This window comes from Sinocyclocheilus rhinocerous, unplaced genomic scaffold (assembly GCF_001515625.1).
Source record: "Sinocyclocheilus rhinocerous isolate Xijiao unplaced genomic scaffold, SAMN03320098_v1.1 scaffold857, whole genome shotgun sequence".
Lineage (NCBI taxonomy): Eukaryota > Metazoa > Chordata > Actinopteri > Cypriniformes > Cyprinidae > Sinocyclocheilus > Sinocyclocheilus rhinocerous.
Genome location: NW_015632715.1, coordinates 228,352 through 245,588, shown reverse-complemented (window position 1 = coordinate 245,588; position 17,237 = coordinate 228,352). Strand labels below are relative to the sequence as shown.

The following is a 17,237-nucleotide window of genomic DNA, read 5'->3' as shown; positions in this document are numbered from 1 at the left end:
TTACAGTTTATTTCCTTTCAGTTCTTCCAAGCATTTAGGCAGAGGCGGACAGTAACTAAGTACATTTACTTGAGTATTGTACTTAAGTACACTTTTTGAGTATCTGTACTTTACTTGAGTATTATTTTTTTCTGGAAACTTATGACTTTAACTTCACTACATTTGAAAGACAAATATTGTACTTTTCACTCCACTACATTTCTATCAAGGTCCTCGAAGTAGAAAGTCGTTACTATGTAGCAGCTTTGAAAGTCAGTGGGTGATTTTTTTCTTCTCTAAAACATGACTTTTTTTTCAGTAATCAGTAATCACTCTTGAAGGGCTACATGAAGTGATTTCCCATCATTTTTTGAACACTGACCAGTTGCAAATGTGATATTTATTTACAATTCAATAACAAGAAGTTAATATTGTGGTATATATTAGACACAATATTGTCTGATTTTGCTAAATTGTGTAAGTGAAAATATTACCTATAAAGCCACAGAAGAACTGTTGTGCGTCTCCTAATAAAACACAATCATCTCCTAATAAAACACAATAGGTGTTGGACTTGAAGCAGCACTGCACAGACTGTTCTGTGTGTGACATCAAAGTACTGCAAGCGCGATTAGACAGCATTTTTAAAATGTTTGTTTTGATGGTAAATAAGTCTGTTGCTGTTTTGCTTTTATGTTGTAAAGTTATACAGCTACAGTTGTGTTGCTGGGTTTTAAAGCAGGTTTGATTTTTTTTCTTACTTATCATTTCACTGTCCACTCTGTTCAAATGTGGATGAATGGCTACACATAGATGTGTGCACACACTGTCAGAGCTGTGAGATCACTACCATCCTGCTTTTGTGGGGGTGGGTAGGGGTGTTAATGTTTTCCCCCCATAAGTTTTTAACATTCTAAAAGCTCTTTATTCCAAAGATACTACAAGCTAGTCAGTGTATTCAGTATTGTAAGTTATTTCATAGGTATTGCAAGTATTACATACAACAATAATAAAACAGTGCATTGACATAAAAAAGGAAATTTACTTTTGGTACTTAAGTACTTTTAAAACTTCTGTACTTTTACTTAAGTAAAAATCTGTCTTTACAAATTTCACTTGTAATGGAGTAATATTTGACCTGCAGTACCTGTACTTTCACTCAAGTAATAGAGTTGTGTACTTTGTCCGCCTCTGCATTTAGGTCGTTATTACTTATTTATTACTGCAAATATGGATGCATATTAAAATTATTTTATTATTATTATTAATTTTGTACTTTTTTACATTTATCCTAGATGGAAGCTCCTGTATCAGTAAACAAATGTTTAATGAATTTTGTGTGAAGACAAATAAACAAATAAATCCATGGTTATTATGCAACTTAATATAAGTCATAGAAGGTGTAATTAAAACAAAAGGATTCAAAACCATCATAACAAACTCTGACATTCTGTGATGCAAGTAACGAACCTTAAATAGATTATGAATATACAATACAAAAAAAAAGAAATTAAATGAAATACTATCTATGTATAATAAATGTAACCTGGGAATCAGTGCAAGGGACAGCGCCATACAAATCCTGTGTGTTACCAGTCCCTCCTTTAGAAGTTCAGATTGTGTACTGGCTTGACAGTTTGAATGTTCCTTATTAATATTGTGAGGTTTTTGTCTACAAAGAAACTTTTACAGATTCAAGACACAATGGTAACAGGGGATCTCAGTCATTGTCCAGCCCTATCTGACATTCTGATTAGTACCGTGGATACTTCGCTTTTAAGCTATACCTCAACACCATATAAGCATTTTACAAGAGAGGCACTTTTGACTAGCTAAGCCATGGCTTCCTACTTGTGCATATGTGTGTGCCTCAGTTAGGTAAATGAAAAAAAGGAAAATGATGGGCATTAGATTTGGCAGTTTGGTGGCAGGCTTTACAGAGCTGTCTTGCCCTCAGAAGGTCAATCTGCTTTCTTGCTTGCTCAGTTCCTCCTCTTCCTCTGGGCTCAGATTATTTCCTCTTAGCCTTTAAGAGCAAAAAAAGAGCAAAAAGCCTCTGTATTAACACAAACCATTCACCGGGCATGGGTATTAATGTAATAAAGCGAATTGAATGGTATAAGTTGTCACAATGGAACCTGCAGTTAAACACCCGACTATAATCCTTTCAGCAAAATTTAAACAGTTAAACGACCATGAATAATTCATTAAACAGTAAAAAAAAAATAAAAATACAAAAATGTCTAACTATTGTTTTGGCCAGAAATATTGTAATGAATAAATAATATGCAAATGTATAAATTTCACATGTTACAACTTGAGTACACAATTTAACTTGTCTGTTAACACTTCTGTTGAGTTTTGACGGAATGTATGCTATTGTGGTTTTATTGTCTTCACCTGTTTATACATTGATGAGAAAAAAATATATAATATTGGGAATTTAGTTTGGCAGACTTTATATATAACTTAAGAGGGTTTGAACTAGGTAGTTAAAACCAACATACAATACAACTGTTAGAGAAAACACACATTGGTCTGATTGGACCTTTGACTCAAGTGAAATGAATGAACATTTATTGAGTAAAAACAAGCACACACAGTCAGCTAAAATAATTAAATATGACCTTACCAGACTTCCTTAACACTAGAGTTCATTTTAAGTGCCTCTATTAGACACTCAACCCCCTCTCTGCTGATAGAGTTTTTATTTAGCCTAAGTGAAAGAGAGAGAGAGGGCATGTAAATCTCAGGCATACAGACATGTAAATTTCATAAAGAAATAAATGAATAAATAAATAACAAACAAAGTGGATTAAATAAGTCACTCACCACAATTCCTCCAGAGTTTTGCTCTGACTGATAAGTTTCGCCAGAGCACATGCACCTGCACTGCCCACACCATTATCCACCAGACTGAAACAAACCAACATTATCACTACCCACAAAAAATAACACATGCTGTGTGCATACCATTGCTTGGTGCTCTGCAAATTTAGTTTCATTTGACTGGGCAATTTCACTATTTAGCATACACTTTTTTTTTTCATATATATACATGGAATGCAGAATTATTGTAATATAGGATTAAGAGATAGGACTAAGACAAGATTACCTTAGCCATATTAGCGTTGTGCTATTTTTCAGTGCATCTGCCAATGCCTCAGCTCCCCTGTCCCCAATTTTATTACCCCAAAATCTGGAAATAAAAAGTCAGAATGGAAATACAATTATTACAATTGCGCAGTATTGGAACATACAAAAACGAATTACTCTCATTATTGACCTCACCCTAAAAACTGCAAAGACTGGTTGTAGCTTAGGCCTTCTGCCAGCTGCTCTACTCCCTGCGATGTGATGTTATTATTTCCAAGTCTACAAAACAATTATATATTTTGTATGAGAAACATGGTTCAAGATGTGCAGTACAACCTGAAAAAAATGTTAAATGTTAAAATAATCAGCATCCCACTGGCCAGAAAAAGCACATAATAACCTGACCTGAAATAAGCACTGACCTCAAAGACAGGAAGTTCTGCTTTGATTTTAACAGCCAAGCAAAGTGTTGGGTGCAAGCATCTGTAAGGTTGTTGTTGAAAAGCCTGCAGAAATATTGAGGTAGTAATGAAGCTTGGTTATGCTAAGTAATATAATAAAATATAAGTTATGCATAAAATGCAGAGTTAAGATGTTCAATATTCTCACGCTATTTTTTGGAATCTTTCACACGTCATTCCCTTTTCCAGAAGTTTCCGGATTCCTTCATCTGATATGTTATTGTTCCTTAAACTGCAGGATTCAGAAATTCTAATAAATCCATTTGCAAAACAGTTTTCAGAAAGAAAATGAATTTTTCATTTTCCATATATGAAAAATCTGTCACCATGTACTTTTCCCCACATCACTCCAAACCTGTATTACCTTCTTTATTCTGTAAGATATTTTGAAAAATGTTGGGGTCCAAATGACATTGTACTTAATTGACTTGCATTATATGGACAAAAAAAAGAGGCATTTTCAAAATGTCTTCTTTCATGTTTCACAGAGTAAAGAAATGCATTCAGGTTGAGTAATTGAAAGAACAAGTAGATGATGAAATTTAAATTTTTGGATGAACTATTCCTTTAAGCAACAATTATAACAAAACCTCAATCATTTAACCTCTCATCTTACTAAAGGGAGTGACAAATATGTAGACATGGAAGAAGCTGCTCCACGCCCACATCTCCAACTGAATTGTTGTCCAACTGGAGCCCAACAGGATTCCGCAGGTACTTCAGCACATACGCCAGCGCAGTACATTCCACTGGTCCAATGTTACAGTAGGTGAGCTTCAGGTGCTCAACGTCCAACTTAGCCATGGTATCTTGAGCAATACTGCTGTCTTGCATTTCATAGATACACTTAATTAGCCAAACAAAACTTGGCATGGCATGCATGCTCTTTTTTTCACCCTCTACAGGCCGAGGAATGGACTTGAAATGTCTCTGCATACCTTTAGACAAAGACTTAACTACCTGCTTGGCCTTGCGTTCCCGCACAGCAGTAGGACAGCAATCCAGCAAGAGATTATGGTGCCGCTGGGATAAAAGTCCTGACACAAACTGAGCTGTAATCTGGAGGTTCAGTGTCTCTGTCACACGGGACTCCACCCCCTCTACCGAACTGTCAATGCAGTGTCCCAGACATCTTTGAGACAGGCCCGACAACTGCTTGTACTGGGGCTGAAAGAGTCTGTAGATAACAGATCGATTTTTTTTACTATTCAGAACGACATAGAGAGCAGCGAAGAAGCATTGTAAGGTGATGTGCAGAAATTCATAGCGTTTACAGTCTGTAACAGATAGGTCATTGCAGTAAATGAGGAAGCCCATGCTAACATCCTGTTCTGTGAGCCCAATTCTTTGCAGCTCATATCCTGAGAACACATAACAAGAGGCTCCCAGACCTTCCAATGCCAGCTGTCCAAGTTTTAACACTGTGTCCAAATGTTCCTCCAACCAGGCCTTTCCCAGGACTCCTTGGGGCTGAGATGACTTTCGCTGAAAGAAATACTGTAAGACCAGGAGGTAGACATCAGTGATAGTCTGGGGAATACCATCTTGACCACCCAGAAGCTCCTGGTGGCACTTGGTCACAATCCAGCAGAAGACTGGGATGTGGCAAAGACTTAGCAAAACCGTGTTAGCCTGGAGGGACTCTAAGACACGTCTAGCCATAGCAGGGTCACTGTGATGTTTCTTAACAAAGCAATCAATACCTCCAGGAGAAAAACCCTTCAGGAGCACTTCTTTGCGGAGATAGTGCTTCAGGGATGGGCCCACAGCCTGTGGCCTGCTAGTGACCACCTTCATAACGCCCTTCATTAGCGTACCCTGCAACAGATTGAAAAGCAAAACAGGTATAGGCACTTGCTTTGTGGGGCAGCAGTGGCGCTCTTCATCTGTGAAACCCTGTTTAAACTCATCGAGCCCATCAAAAGTAAAGAGGACCAAATTAGGATGGTCTAGGATGAACTGGAAAACCTCATCCTGACCTCGATCAGGCCAGCAGCAGTGCAGGAAGAGGAGCTCTTTCAGAGACAGCTCTCTGTGCTCTGCGTTCAGCTTGCGGCAACTGAAGGGGAACAGCAGGAAAGTGTTTGTGAGCAAAGCTTCTCTTGCCCAGAGCAAGTGCAGTCGCTGAAGCAGTGTGCTTTTGCCACTTCCTGCCTCCCCAGACACAAGAAAGGTGTCAGCATCTTCATTAAGAGTCCCAACGGGACCCACCACATCCTCCAGCCCTAGCATAGTAGTTTCACCAGAGCCATCTATTACTTCAAGAAGTCCATCGGTGTAAATGTCATCCAAGGAGAAATGTCCTGTCCCGCCATATGTGCTAAGGGAATGGGACTGGGCAGCAACAGAGCTTTGCAGCTTCTTCTGGTAACGCATACAATCTGGAGAAACAATGTAAAGTAAAAGACAAACTGTATTGACAAATGTATAGGTTGTATTCAGTACATTTAAAGTTATGTTTTTGAGCTTGTAACTATGATAAAGAAAATAATGGAAGGTAAAAACGATTTTAAAATTGCATTTGTTAAATTATTTACATATTTATATTTAATATAGTGACAATGTAATTATAAGTGCCAACATAATTATACCCATCTTGACAGACAGTAACACCGAAGACAAAGACATGCAAAGATACCCTGTCCACACAACTGAAAAATGTCTCATACTGGCAGAAAGATGATTTTCTTTATCTTCAGGGTTTGGTCTGGTTGTCTCTGTTTGCTCTAGATACTGTAGTAAGGTCTTTGCAGCTGTTTCCCCTTTAAACCTGACTTGGTCTAACAGCCTCCGAACCTGCCACAATCCAACAAGATCACTGTCTATCCACAAGTAATTGACATTTACTGTTAACAAGCTTGAAATATTTACATGCCAAACTGAATTGCACTTATCAAGTACTATAGGAAAATAGTTAAATTTTCAGAGTATGTATGATATATATATCACAGTGTGACAAATTTCAATTGGCAATTGTCTGAAAATTGTTCAGTAATTCAACAGTCAGTACCAAGGAGTAGTCATGAGGAAAATTACATGACAGTTAGTCATGAAGTACACTAAATGTCAGGGATTTCATAACACAAATAAACTAATTAATGGATTAAAGTAGTGTTCGGATAAGTTACCTGCTGTGAGGGTGTGTATACAGGTAGTTGCACCACATCACAATCTTTAATGGTGAAGCAGCCAGTTGTTAGTAAAACATTCAATGCTCCGTCAATATTATCTCTGAGCTTTCTCACTAACACTGGCCTGTCAGCCAGTAACGTTAAAGTTGCAGTGTCTGGTCTGTTCTTGCCCACCTCAGCACATTCTTTCCCAAAACACAGCCCAGCCTTCTGCTCTTCAGGTAAGACCTGGTTCATCGCAGCCAAGAGAAGGCTGCATGCATCTTCTCCTTTATCATATACCACATCTAAAAGTTGCCTGACTTTGTAACTTAGAGCTTTCTCTGCCACTTGTATGCTTAGGTAATCCTCCCAGATAAGAACCTCCCAAGCCAGGAGCAGGTCCAGAACACAATCCAGAGGTTCGGCACTTCCTCCACCACACAGGACTGCCAGAAGCTCTTTACGCTGTTTTAGGATCAACTGGTGAGTGCTCATAGTGGTACTCCGCCTTGTCTCAAAACCAACAGTCACAATCAGAACCCAACTATAGGGATGAGACAGAGAAGACCAACAACATCACAACGTCTCACTAATGAACCATTTGTACATTTATATTGTTGCATTTATTAGATATCAAAGAGATGTCATACATTTTATTATAGGCTAATACTCTGAACAGCTAGAGTAAATTTAGGCACTAATTTCCTCATTTTTTCCAAAAGCGGTCTGTGTTCCCTTTGTTTATTTTTCCTAAACTTACGTCTAGATTAGGACGTGTTGATTGTACTTTTAGTTAAGTAAGTAACATTATAAAAATGGCTTTGAATAAATATACTCCGAAGACATTAGGAAACAATGACGTTAAATTAAATAAAGAAATAAAAACACTTACCAGACAAGGTACGAAATATCTCCTGAACGTCATTGTTCCCCCACTATAAAGGTAAAGTAAATGTCTCATTCATGATCATACCTGTACGCGTAGGCTATCATTTAAGAACAAAAGCGTCTGTGTCATTTGAAATTTTCGAAATTATATCGCAAACGAAAAACGATTACAAACGTCTATTTACTAGATATTCCGTAACTATGATATGAAAACGCCACGAACACATGCTTATCTGTCCTTACAGTCCGTTTAGCCACTTTATGGTAATGATCGTCCGAACTGAAAGTGAAAGAGGCGCTGATGTCCGAATCTTCAGGAAGTCCTTATTGTCGAGTCGGTTTACTCATAAAAAGAAGTCTTACCCTAAAACGGTTGCAGAGAAGACCGAGGGTGTTGTGACACTTTGTTTACACGTCAGTAAGTGATTGTTGTTTTGCACAATGTGTCAAAAACTTTGATTTAATACTCACATAACTATCTGCTTCAGTTTTAAAAAGTTTTGAATTATAGGCTTCTCATCGCTGATACTGCGTAAAGTTAGTGTCAAATACAAAGACTGCTGTTACTAATTGCTTTTTTGTCCCGTAAACCCTAATTTTACTCAATATAAAGCTATAAAACTTCTGCTGTCACATCAGGAGGGTGGTGCTCATGTGGTCCAACGCTCCTCGGGTCATGTAGGCAAAGTTTGGGGCGTGACAACCGCGTTTAAACGCGGAAGGTTAAACGAGTCACTCCCTAGATGACAGACAAAATAATAAACGTAGCGCTGTTTTGGCGTCTTACGGCTTTGAAAAGTAAACATGGACGCCACTTTCACAGTTGTAAAGAAGGATGCAGAACCACACTTCAAACACAAGAGGGAAGTCTAGCATCATATGTTAGGGAAGATGGGGGATGCCCCCTTAAAGGGATAGTTCACCCAAAAATGAAAATTATGTCATCATTTACTCACCCTCATGTCGTTCCAAACCTGTATGAGTTGCTTTCTTATGTTGAACACAAAAGAAGATATTTTGAAGATTGCTGGTAATCAAACAGTTGGTGGTTGCCATTGACTTCCATAGTAGGAAAAAAAAATACTATGGAAGTCAATGGCAACCACCATATGAGATATCTTCTTTTGTGTTCAACATAAGAAAGCAACTCATACAGGTTTGGAACGACATGAGGGTGAGTACATGATGACAGAATTTTCATTTTTGGGTGAACTATTCCTTTAAGAACAATATGCATTTACCTACTTTTAAATTGCAACATATTTAGAAATAAGTTTAGAATTTGCAGGTTGATGCTGAACCAGCCAATGTGATTTTAAAATGGAAATAAATAGAAACATAGCACAAAATGAATGAATGAATGATTGAATTAATGAATGAATGGGCGGGGGGTCTCTCCTCTCTCCTCAAAATGTAAAATTATTCAAAGAGGCTATCTTACCCCAACTTACTGGGGAAAGATGCCCTACCTGGGGCAAGTTTACCCTGGGTACACGTTTACAGAATGTATAAATGACTTTTAATATAATTCGTATTAAAGAAAAATACAAAATCAGCTAGTCTATTTAAATTGAGTTTTGACAGTTTAGTTGAACAATTGAATATCCAATGACAGACAAGGCTGAATCCCAGTAAAACAGATTTATTTGAAAGGTAAATTATTCTATGACTTGTGTACAGATATATGAATATGTAAATATTTAAATTCCCGTATTTTAATAGAAGATATGTCATAATAGCAACTTTAGGAATTCAAATTGAATGATTTCACTTAATTAATCTATAGGTTTTAATGGATAGAGATTATGTCTGGAATGTAACTCTTGTAATTATTGTATAATAACCCCATGAATTACAATAAGTATTGAATTAAATTAATTACAATTTTAAATAAAAAATGTAAGTATTAAATTAACTCATGAGAAAAAATGCAGTGAGCTTTAATAAATATTTTATATTTATAGTCCATAGTTGTATGTTAATAGTCTTGTGTTCAGCCTGTATTTTTATTTATTTATTTATTTATTTTAATTATTTTAGTTTTTTTTTTATACTACTATCTGTGCACATTTTCTATAATTTCTCAACAGTGTTTAAGAAACATTTTCAGACAATTTAAAATTAAAAGCAAATTATTTAAATAATTTTTGATTGCTTAGTGGCCCTTAACTGCTTATAAACCACTCAAGGAAATTATTCTGTTCTGTAGGCCTATAGAACAGACTCATACCACAAGTAAATACTGAGCAGTTTATTGCGTTTATTTATTTTAGTCTGCAATTCTAAATTGTCAGTTCTGGAGTATTAATTGCTCAAGTAAAGCAATATATTATGATATCTTCTGATGATGAGAACCAGCAGTCAGCTGAGAAATATATGACATTTATGGCGGTCTGGGCAGTGGAAGGTGCTGTGAGGGTTTGGTGTTGATCCTGTTTGGGGGCTGTCTGGCTTTGATGAGACCAGAGCTGATCAGCATGATGTCTCCATCCCTCTGTAGCTCTGTCATCCACAGTGTAAAAGACAGAGCCTTTTTGGCAAAAGGCCATGGAATGGAGACCATAATAAACAATTCTGCACAACAGTAATGGCCATTTTCTTCTACTGAGGAGAGACAACCAAATTAGCTAACGGACTCACTCTCTTTAGTATCTCTCAATGAACTTGTCTATCATGCTGAATGTGGTGCATTTCTGGCATTGCATTGGATACAGAAGGACAGTCATGCAGTGGCCAGCTGACATGTGCTGACAGTGACAACACAATTAGCCAGTGACTCAGCTGAGGAACAGAGCAGTAGTGTGCAGGGCCAGGCAGACATTGTAAACAGATTACCTTCAGTGTGCTACAGCTTTCTTACTCTAGTTTTTTTTTTATCTCAGATTTTTTAGAAGTTGCACTGTTACACACGCAAAACTCTCATCAAAAAAAAAAAAAAAAAAGCTTCAGAGCTAGGAAAAATATTAAGGATTTTAGCCAAGAAAATGAAATTAGATGCCCTGGTCAAACCAGGCTTATTGGCATAATACTCAAACAGTTGTAAGCAATGCAAAAACGTTCTTTATACCTAAAGTGTGTGTGTATGTGTGCCAGAGATATGTGGCTTCTCCAGTCTGTCTTTGTCTTTGATCTACATAATAAAAGCATGAGAAATAGAGTTGTTTTGTTCCTTTATTGCCTGTTGTTTTGTCATGATTGCTTTATCTCATATTTCCTCATGTGCCATTATTAGTTTGTCATCTCTCTTATTGGTGTAGAATATACAGCTCTGACGAGTCCGAGAATGACAGATGTAATAACAAACAGTGAGGTGTGGGTTGTCATGTTGATTTTCCACAAAGACTGTTGGGGTACAGAGAGCAGAGTTCTGACAGAAATGCTAATATCCTAATCAGAGAAGTACCGTGAATTAAACTCCCTTAGCATAAATGTTTTTGTCATTTCTTGTCATTGTAAATATTGGAGGACATGAAGAGATGCAGGATTTTCACTGTCCCCTCAGCATGACGGGGTGACCATGTGATAGGCTAACATTTGTGGACGATACATGTGGTTCATACCACATGTACCCGAGAGAACGTGAAATGAATAGGCTATCCACTTTTCACAAGTCTAAAATAGCCCACATACTTTCTATATAAATAATCTTTAAAGTTAGAGCCTGGTCTGCACTCAAAGTGTTGGACTGTGTTTACATTATTAAAGAAGAGGTCTGCTTTCATCAAATGAAAACTATGTAACAGACATAAATTTGTATTTCTGCCCAGCACACCTTCATGACAACACAATTTATATAGCATCTAGTTCTATAAAAACCATCAATTAAGATAGATAGTCTCATTTGAACAAGTTTGTTCTTCCGTTTGATCAGACTTCAGTTGCGTTCAGCCTAACAACACTTCATCACGCATGCGTTGCAGGACATTGTCAGTTCGCGCTCTTTTTCTGAAATAGCACATCAAAGAAATAGGTGTTTGAGAGTCTGATGTAAAACTCTGCCAGCACAGCGGTGGACAATGGCTTCAAACAGACCGGGGAGGCAAGCTGGTAAGCGATGTCCTAATTGAGTCGAGTCTTGGTGAAATTGGAAGCCAATTAGTGCGGAGTTTAGAGAGACATGCTCTGTCAAAAAGAAAGAGATCAAATGTCTTTCAGAGAGAGAATGGAACAGAAGAAGTGCCAGCGCGTGTTGCATCGCATCTGCGAACGCAGTCGCAGGCACGCGCCTTTATTTGTGTGTTTGTGCGGTTGCTTTTGTATTGAGTTTTAATTGACGAGAAGATTAAAGCTCACTTCTCGGCAGTTTTCAGCGGACGGCTAAAAAGAGAGCGAGGGAGTGAGCGATAGTTAGAGGAGGAGTGCGGGGCGTTGTGTGCGTCGTTGAAGGTTAGCTCTGGCTCCCGCTGCGTGAGCACTGCCTGAGATGGGCTACTTGTTGGACATTCATTATCAAACCCTGTTTGGTCCTTTCATCTGCTACTCTGCAGAGCCCTCCTCGCAAACTACAGAGGCACCTTGCAGCTTGACATCTTTCCATTCACTCTGTACCTTAAACAGCATGCTGCCACATCAAAGCAGACACAAGCCCTTTGATGTTTCAAAAATAAAGAGCCCCAATGATCTACTCAAAACCAATGGAACTTTTTGGTGCCTCGCTCTCCCATATGCACTCTCTCTCTCTCTCTCTTCCTCGTTTTGTTGGCATCTGATAGACTTCATCACAGCTTGTGGAAGATAACCAGGGCTAACAACGTCCCGTTTACACATTTGAAAAAAATTGAACAGTGTGTATGCATGGAATTAACATATCAAGGACTATATGTAATGTCATATGCAGATAAGAAGAATAATTGGAATGTAATTCAATTAGACTCACACTGTGAAAATGTCATGCTCCTATCCTTAGTGGAGAACATCTACAGCATCCTGCCTATGAATGAATTATTAACTAACATTAACACAGATTAATAAATTAGGGTGACCATACGTGCCATTTTCCCCGGACGCGTCCTGGCCAGGATTTCTATATTGCCTAAAATATCTAAGCGCGGTAAAGTTAGTTTTAGGTTTGATATTCGCCAGACATTCGCCTAGGCTGCTTTAGGGACCGTCTGCAAATTTACCTCTCAGTACAAAAAGAAGTCCAGTAATTAATACAATTTATGTTTACAACGCCATAGTAAATGTCTTGTGGGCAAACTGACCGAACATATTTAACCAATATGTCGCCATAGACAATATCTCCCTTACTGTATGTACAAAGTACACAACTTTTCTATTTTACTATTTTATAATTCACCAAAAGTTTTTTTTTTTCATGTTCCAAAGGTTGTAGTACATTTGTAGTTACAAGACTGACTTACTACAGGTGGAATTTTGCCAATATCTTCCCTACTGTACATACAGTACATAATTAATCTGCAAAAACCATTACTGTAATTGACCAAAAGGGTTTTTTTATGTTCCAAAGGCTGTAGTACATTTGTAGTTATGAGACTGACTTACTACAGGTGAGATTTTGCCAATTTCTTTCTTACTGTACATACAGTACATAATTAATCTGCAAAAACCATTACTGTAATTGACCAAAAGGGTTTTTTTATGTTCCAAAGGCTGTAGTACATTTGTAGTTATGAGACTGACTTACTACAGGTGAGATTTTGCCAATTTCTTTCTTACTGTACATACAGTACATAATTAATCTGCAAAAACCATTACTGTAATTGACCAAAAGGGTTTTTTTATGTTCCAAAGGCTGTAGTACATTTGTAGTTATGAGACTGACTTACTACAGGTGAGATTTTGCCAATTTCTTTCTTACTGTACATACAGTACATAATTAATCTGCAAAAACCATTACTGTAATTGACCAAAAGGGTTTTTTTATGTTCCAAAGGCTGTAGTACATTTGTAGTTATGAGACTGACTTACTACAGGTGAGATTTTGCCAATTTCTTTCTTACTGTACATACAGTACATAATTAATCTGCAAAAACCATTACTGTAATTGACCAAAAGGGTTTTTTTATGTTCCAAAGGCTGTAGTACATTTGTAGTTATGAGACTGACTTACTACAGGTGAGATTTTGCCAATTTCTTTCTTACTGTACATACAGTACATAATTAATCTGCAAAAACCATTACTGTAATTGACCAAAAGGGTTTTTTTATGTTCCAAAGGCTGTAGTACATTTGTAGTTATGAGACTGACTTACTACAGGTGAGATTTTGCCAATTTCTTTCTTACTGTACATACAGTACATAATTAATCTGCAAAAACCATTACTGTAATTGACCAAAAGGGTTTTTTTATGTTCCAAAGGCTGTAGTACATTTGTAGTTATGAGACTGACTTACTACAGGTGAGATTTTGCCAATTTCTTTCTTACTGTACATACAGTACATAATTAATCTGCAAAAACCATTACTGTAATTGACCAAAAGGGTTTTTTTATGTTCCAAAGGCTGTAGTACATTTGTAGTTATGAGACTGACTTACTACAGGTGAGATTTTGCCAATTTCTTTCTTACTGTACATACAGTACATAATTAATCTGCAAAAACCATTACTGTAATTGACCAAAAGGGTTTTTTTATGTTCCAAAGGCTGTAGTACATTTGTAGTTATGAGACTGACTTACTACAGGTGAGATTTTGCCAATTTCTTTCTTACTGTACATACAGTACATAATTAATCTGCAAAAACCATTACTGTAATTGACCAAAAGGGTTTTTTTATGTTCCAAAGGCTGTAGTACATTTGTAGTTATGAGACTGACTTACTACAGGTGAGATTTTGCCAATTTCTTTCTTACTGTACATACAGTACATAATTAATCTGCAAAAACCATTACTGTAATTGACCAAAAGGGTTTTTTTATGTTCCAAAGGCTGTAGTACATTTGTAGTTATGAGACTGACTTACTACAGGTGAGATTTTGCCAATTTCTTTCTTACTGTACATACAGTACATAATTAATCTGCAAAAACCATTACTGTAATTGACCAAAAGGGTTTTTTTATGTTCCAAAGGCTGTAGTACATTTGTAGTTATGAGACTGACTTACTACAGGTGAGATTTTGCCAATTTCTTTCTTACTGTACATACAGTACATAATTAATCTGCAAAAACCATTACTGTAATTGACCAAAAGGGTTTTTTTATGTTCCAAAGGCTGTAGTACATTTGTAGTTATGAGACTGACTTACTACAGGTGAGATTTTGCCAATTTCTTTCTTACTGTACATACAGTACATAATTAATCTGCAAAAACCATTACTGTAATTGACCAAAAGGGTTTTTTTATGTTCCAAAGGCTGTAGTACATTTGTAGTTATGAGACTGACTTACTACAGGTGAGATTTTGCCAATTTCTTTCTTACTGTACATACAGTACATAATTAATCTGCAAAAACCATTACTGTAATTGACCAAAAGGGTTTTTTTATGTTCCAAAGGCTGTAGTACATTTGTAGTTATGAGACTGACTTACTACAGGTGAGATTTTGCCAATTTCTTTCTTACTGTACATACAGTACATAATTAATCTGCAAAAACCATTACTGTAATTGACCAAAAGGGTTTTTTTATGTTCCAAAGGCTGTAGTACATTTGTAGTTATGAGACTGACTTACTACAGGTGAGATTTTGCCAATTTCTTTCTTACTGTACATACAGTACATAATTAATCTGCAAAAACCATTACTGTAATTGACCAAAAGGGTTTTTTTATGTTCCAAAGGCTGTAGTACATTTGTAGTTATGAGACTGACTTACTACAGGTGAGATTTTGCCAATTTCTTTCTTACTGTACATACAGTACATAATTAATCTGCAAAAACCATTACTGTAATTGACCAAAAGGGTTTTTTTATGTTCCAAAGGCTGTAGTACATTTGTAGTTATGAGACTGACTTACTACAGGTGAGATTTTGCCAATTTCTTTCTTACTGTACATACAGTACATAATTAATCTGCAAAAACCATTACTGTAATTGACCAAAAGGGTTTTTTTATGTTCCAAAGGCTGTAGTACATTTGTAGTTATGAGACTGACTTACTACAGGTGAGATTTTGCCAATTTCTTTCTTACTGTACATACAGTACATAATTAATCTGCAAAAACCATTACTGTAATTGACCAAAAGGGTTTTTTTATGTTCCAAAGGCTGTAGTACATTTGTAGTTATGAGACTGACTTACTACAGGTGAGATTTTGCCAATTTCTTTCTTACTGTACATACAGTACATAATTAATCTGCAAAAACCATTACTGTAATTGACCAAAAGGGTTTTTTTATGTTCCAAAGGCTGTAGTACATTTGTAGTTATGAGACTGACTTACTACAGGTGAGATTTTGCCAATTTCTTTCTTACTGTACATACAGTACATAATTAATCTGCAAAAACCATTACTGTAATTGACCAAAAGGGTTTTTTTATGTTCCAAAGGCTGTAGTACATTTGTAGTTATGAGACTGACTTACTACAGGTGAGATTTTGCCAATTTCTTTCTTACTGTACATACAGTACATAATTAATCTGCAAAAACCATTACTGTAATTGACCAAAAGGGTTTTTTTATGTTCCAAAGGCTGTAGTACATTTGTAGTTATGAGACTGACTTACTACAGGTGAGATTTTGCCAATTTCTTTCTTACTGTACATACAGTACATAATTAATCTGCAAAAACCATTACTGTAATTGACCAAAAGGGTTTTTTTATGTTCCAAAGGCTGTAGTACATTTGTAGTTATGAGACTGACTTACTACAGGTGAGATTTTGCCAATTTCTTTCTTACTGTACATACAGTACATAATTAATCTGCAAAAACCATTACTGTAATTGACCAAAAGGGTTTTTTTATGTTCCAAAGGCTGTAGTACATTTGTAGTTATGAGACTGACTTACTACAGGTGAGATTTTGCCAATTTCTTTCTTACTGTACATACAGTACATAATTAATCTGCAAAAACCATTACTGTAATTGACCAAAAGGGTTTTTTTATGTTCCAAAGGCTGTAGTACATTTGTAGTTATGAGACTGACTTACTACAGGTGAGATTTTGCCAATTTCTTTCTTACTGTACATACAGTACATAATTAATCTGCAAAAACCATTACTGTAATTGACCAAAAGGGTTTTTTTATGTTCCAAAGGCTGTAGTACATTTGTAGTTATGAGACTGACTTACTACAGGTGAGATTTTGCCAATTTCTTTCTTACTGTACATACAGTACATAATTAATCTGCAAAAACCATTACTGTAATTGACCAAAAGGGTTTTTTTATGTTCCAAAGGCTGTAGTACATTTGTAGTTATGAGACTGACTTACTACAGGTGAGATTTTGCCAATTTCTTTCTTACTGTACATACAGTACATAATTAATCTGCAAAAACCAATACTGTAATTCACCAAATAGTTTTTTTTATGTTCCAAAGGTTTTAGTACATTCCTAGTGACAAGACTGACTTACTACAGGTGAAAGTTTGCCAATATCACCCTTAGGCAAGGCAAGGCAAGGCAAGTTTATTTGTATAGCACATTTCATACACAATGGTAATTCAAAGTGCTTTACATAAAAGAAAAGAAAAAAAATAATCACAACAATAAAACAAGGAATTTAAAAACATTGAAAATGATTAAAACAATTGATTTAAGAAGTTTAAAATGAATTTAAAACAGTTAAAAATAG

At 36.3% G+C, this 17,237-nt stretch overlaps 1 protein-coding gene across 2 annotated transcripts; it reads right to left on the bottom strand.

Moving 5' to 3' along the window:
* Positions 1-1,869: 1,869 nt before the first annotated feature.
* Positions 1,870-8,335, bottom strand: LOC107742770 (nucleotide-binding oligomerization domain-containing protein 2-like). Of its 2 annotated transcripts, XM_016555809.1 has the most exons (11): positions 7,542-8,335; positions 6,665-7,193; positions 6,206-6,332; positions 4,153-5,917; positions 3,685-3,768; positions 3,498-3,581; positions 3,271-3,354; positions 3,095-3,178; positions 2,812-2,895; positions 2,612-2,695; positions 1,870-2,005 (listed from the first exon to the last, which is right to left on the bottom strand). In XM_016555809.1, the coding sequence occupies exons 2-11, from the start codon at positions 7,142-7,144 to the stop codon at positions 1,933-1,935; spliced, it is 2,949 nt and encodes a 982-aa protein (XP_016411295.1). In that variant the 5' UTR covers positions 7,145-7,193; positions 7,542-8,335; the 3' UTR covers positions 1,870-1,932. The 2 variants fall into 2 exon arrangements, with proteins under 2 accessions (XP_016411295.1, XP_016411296.1); XM_016555810.1 differs by lacking the exon at positions 7,542-8,335 and having other exon boundaries at positions 6,665-7,196.
* Positions 8,336-17,237: the final 8,902 nt, after the last annotated feature.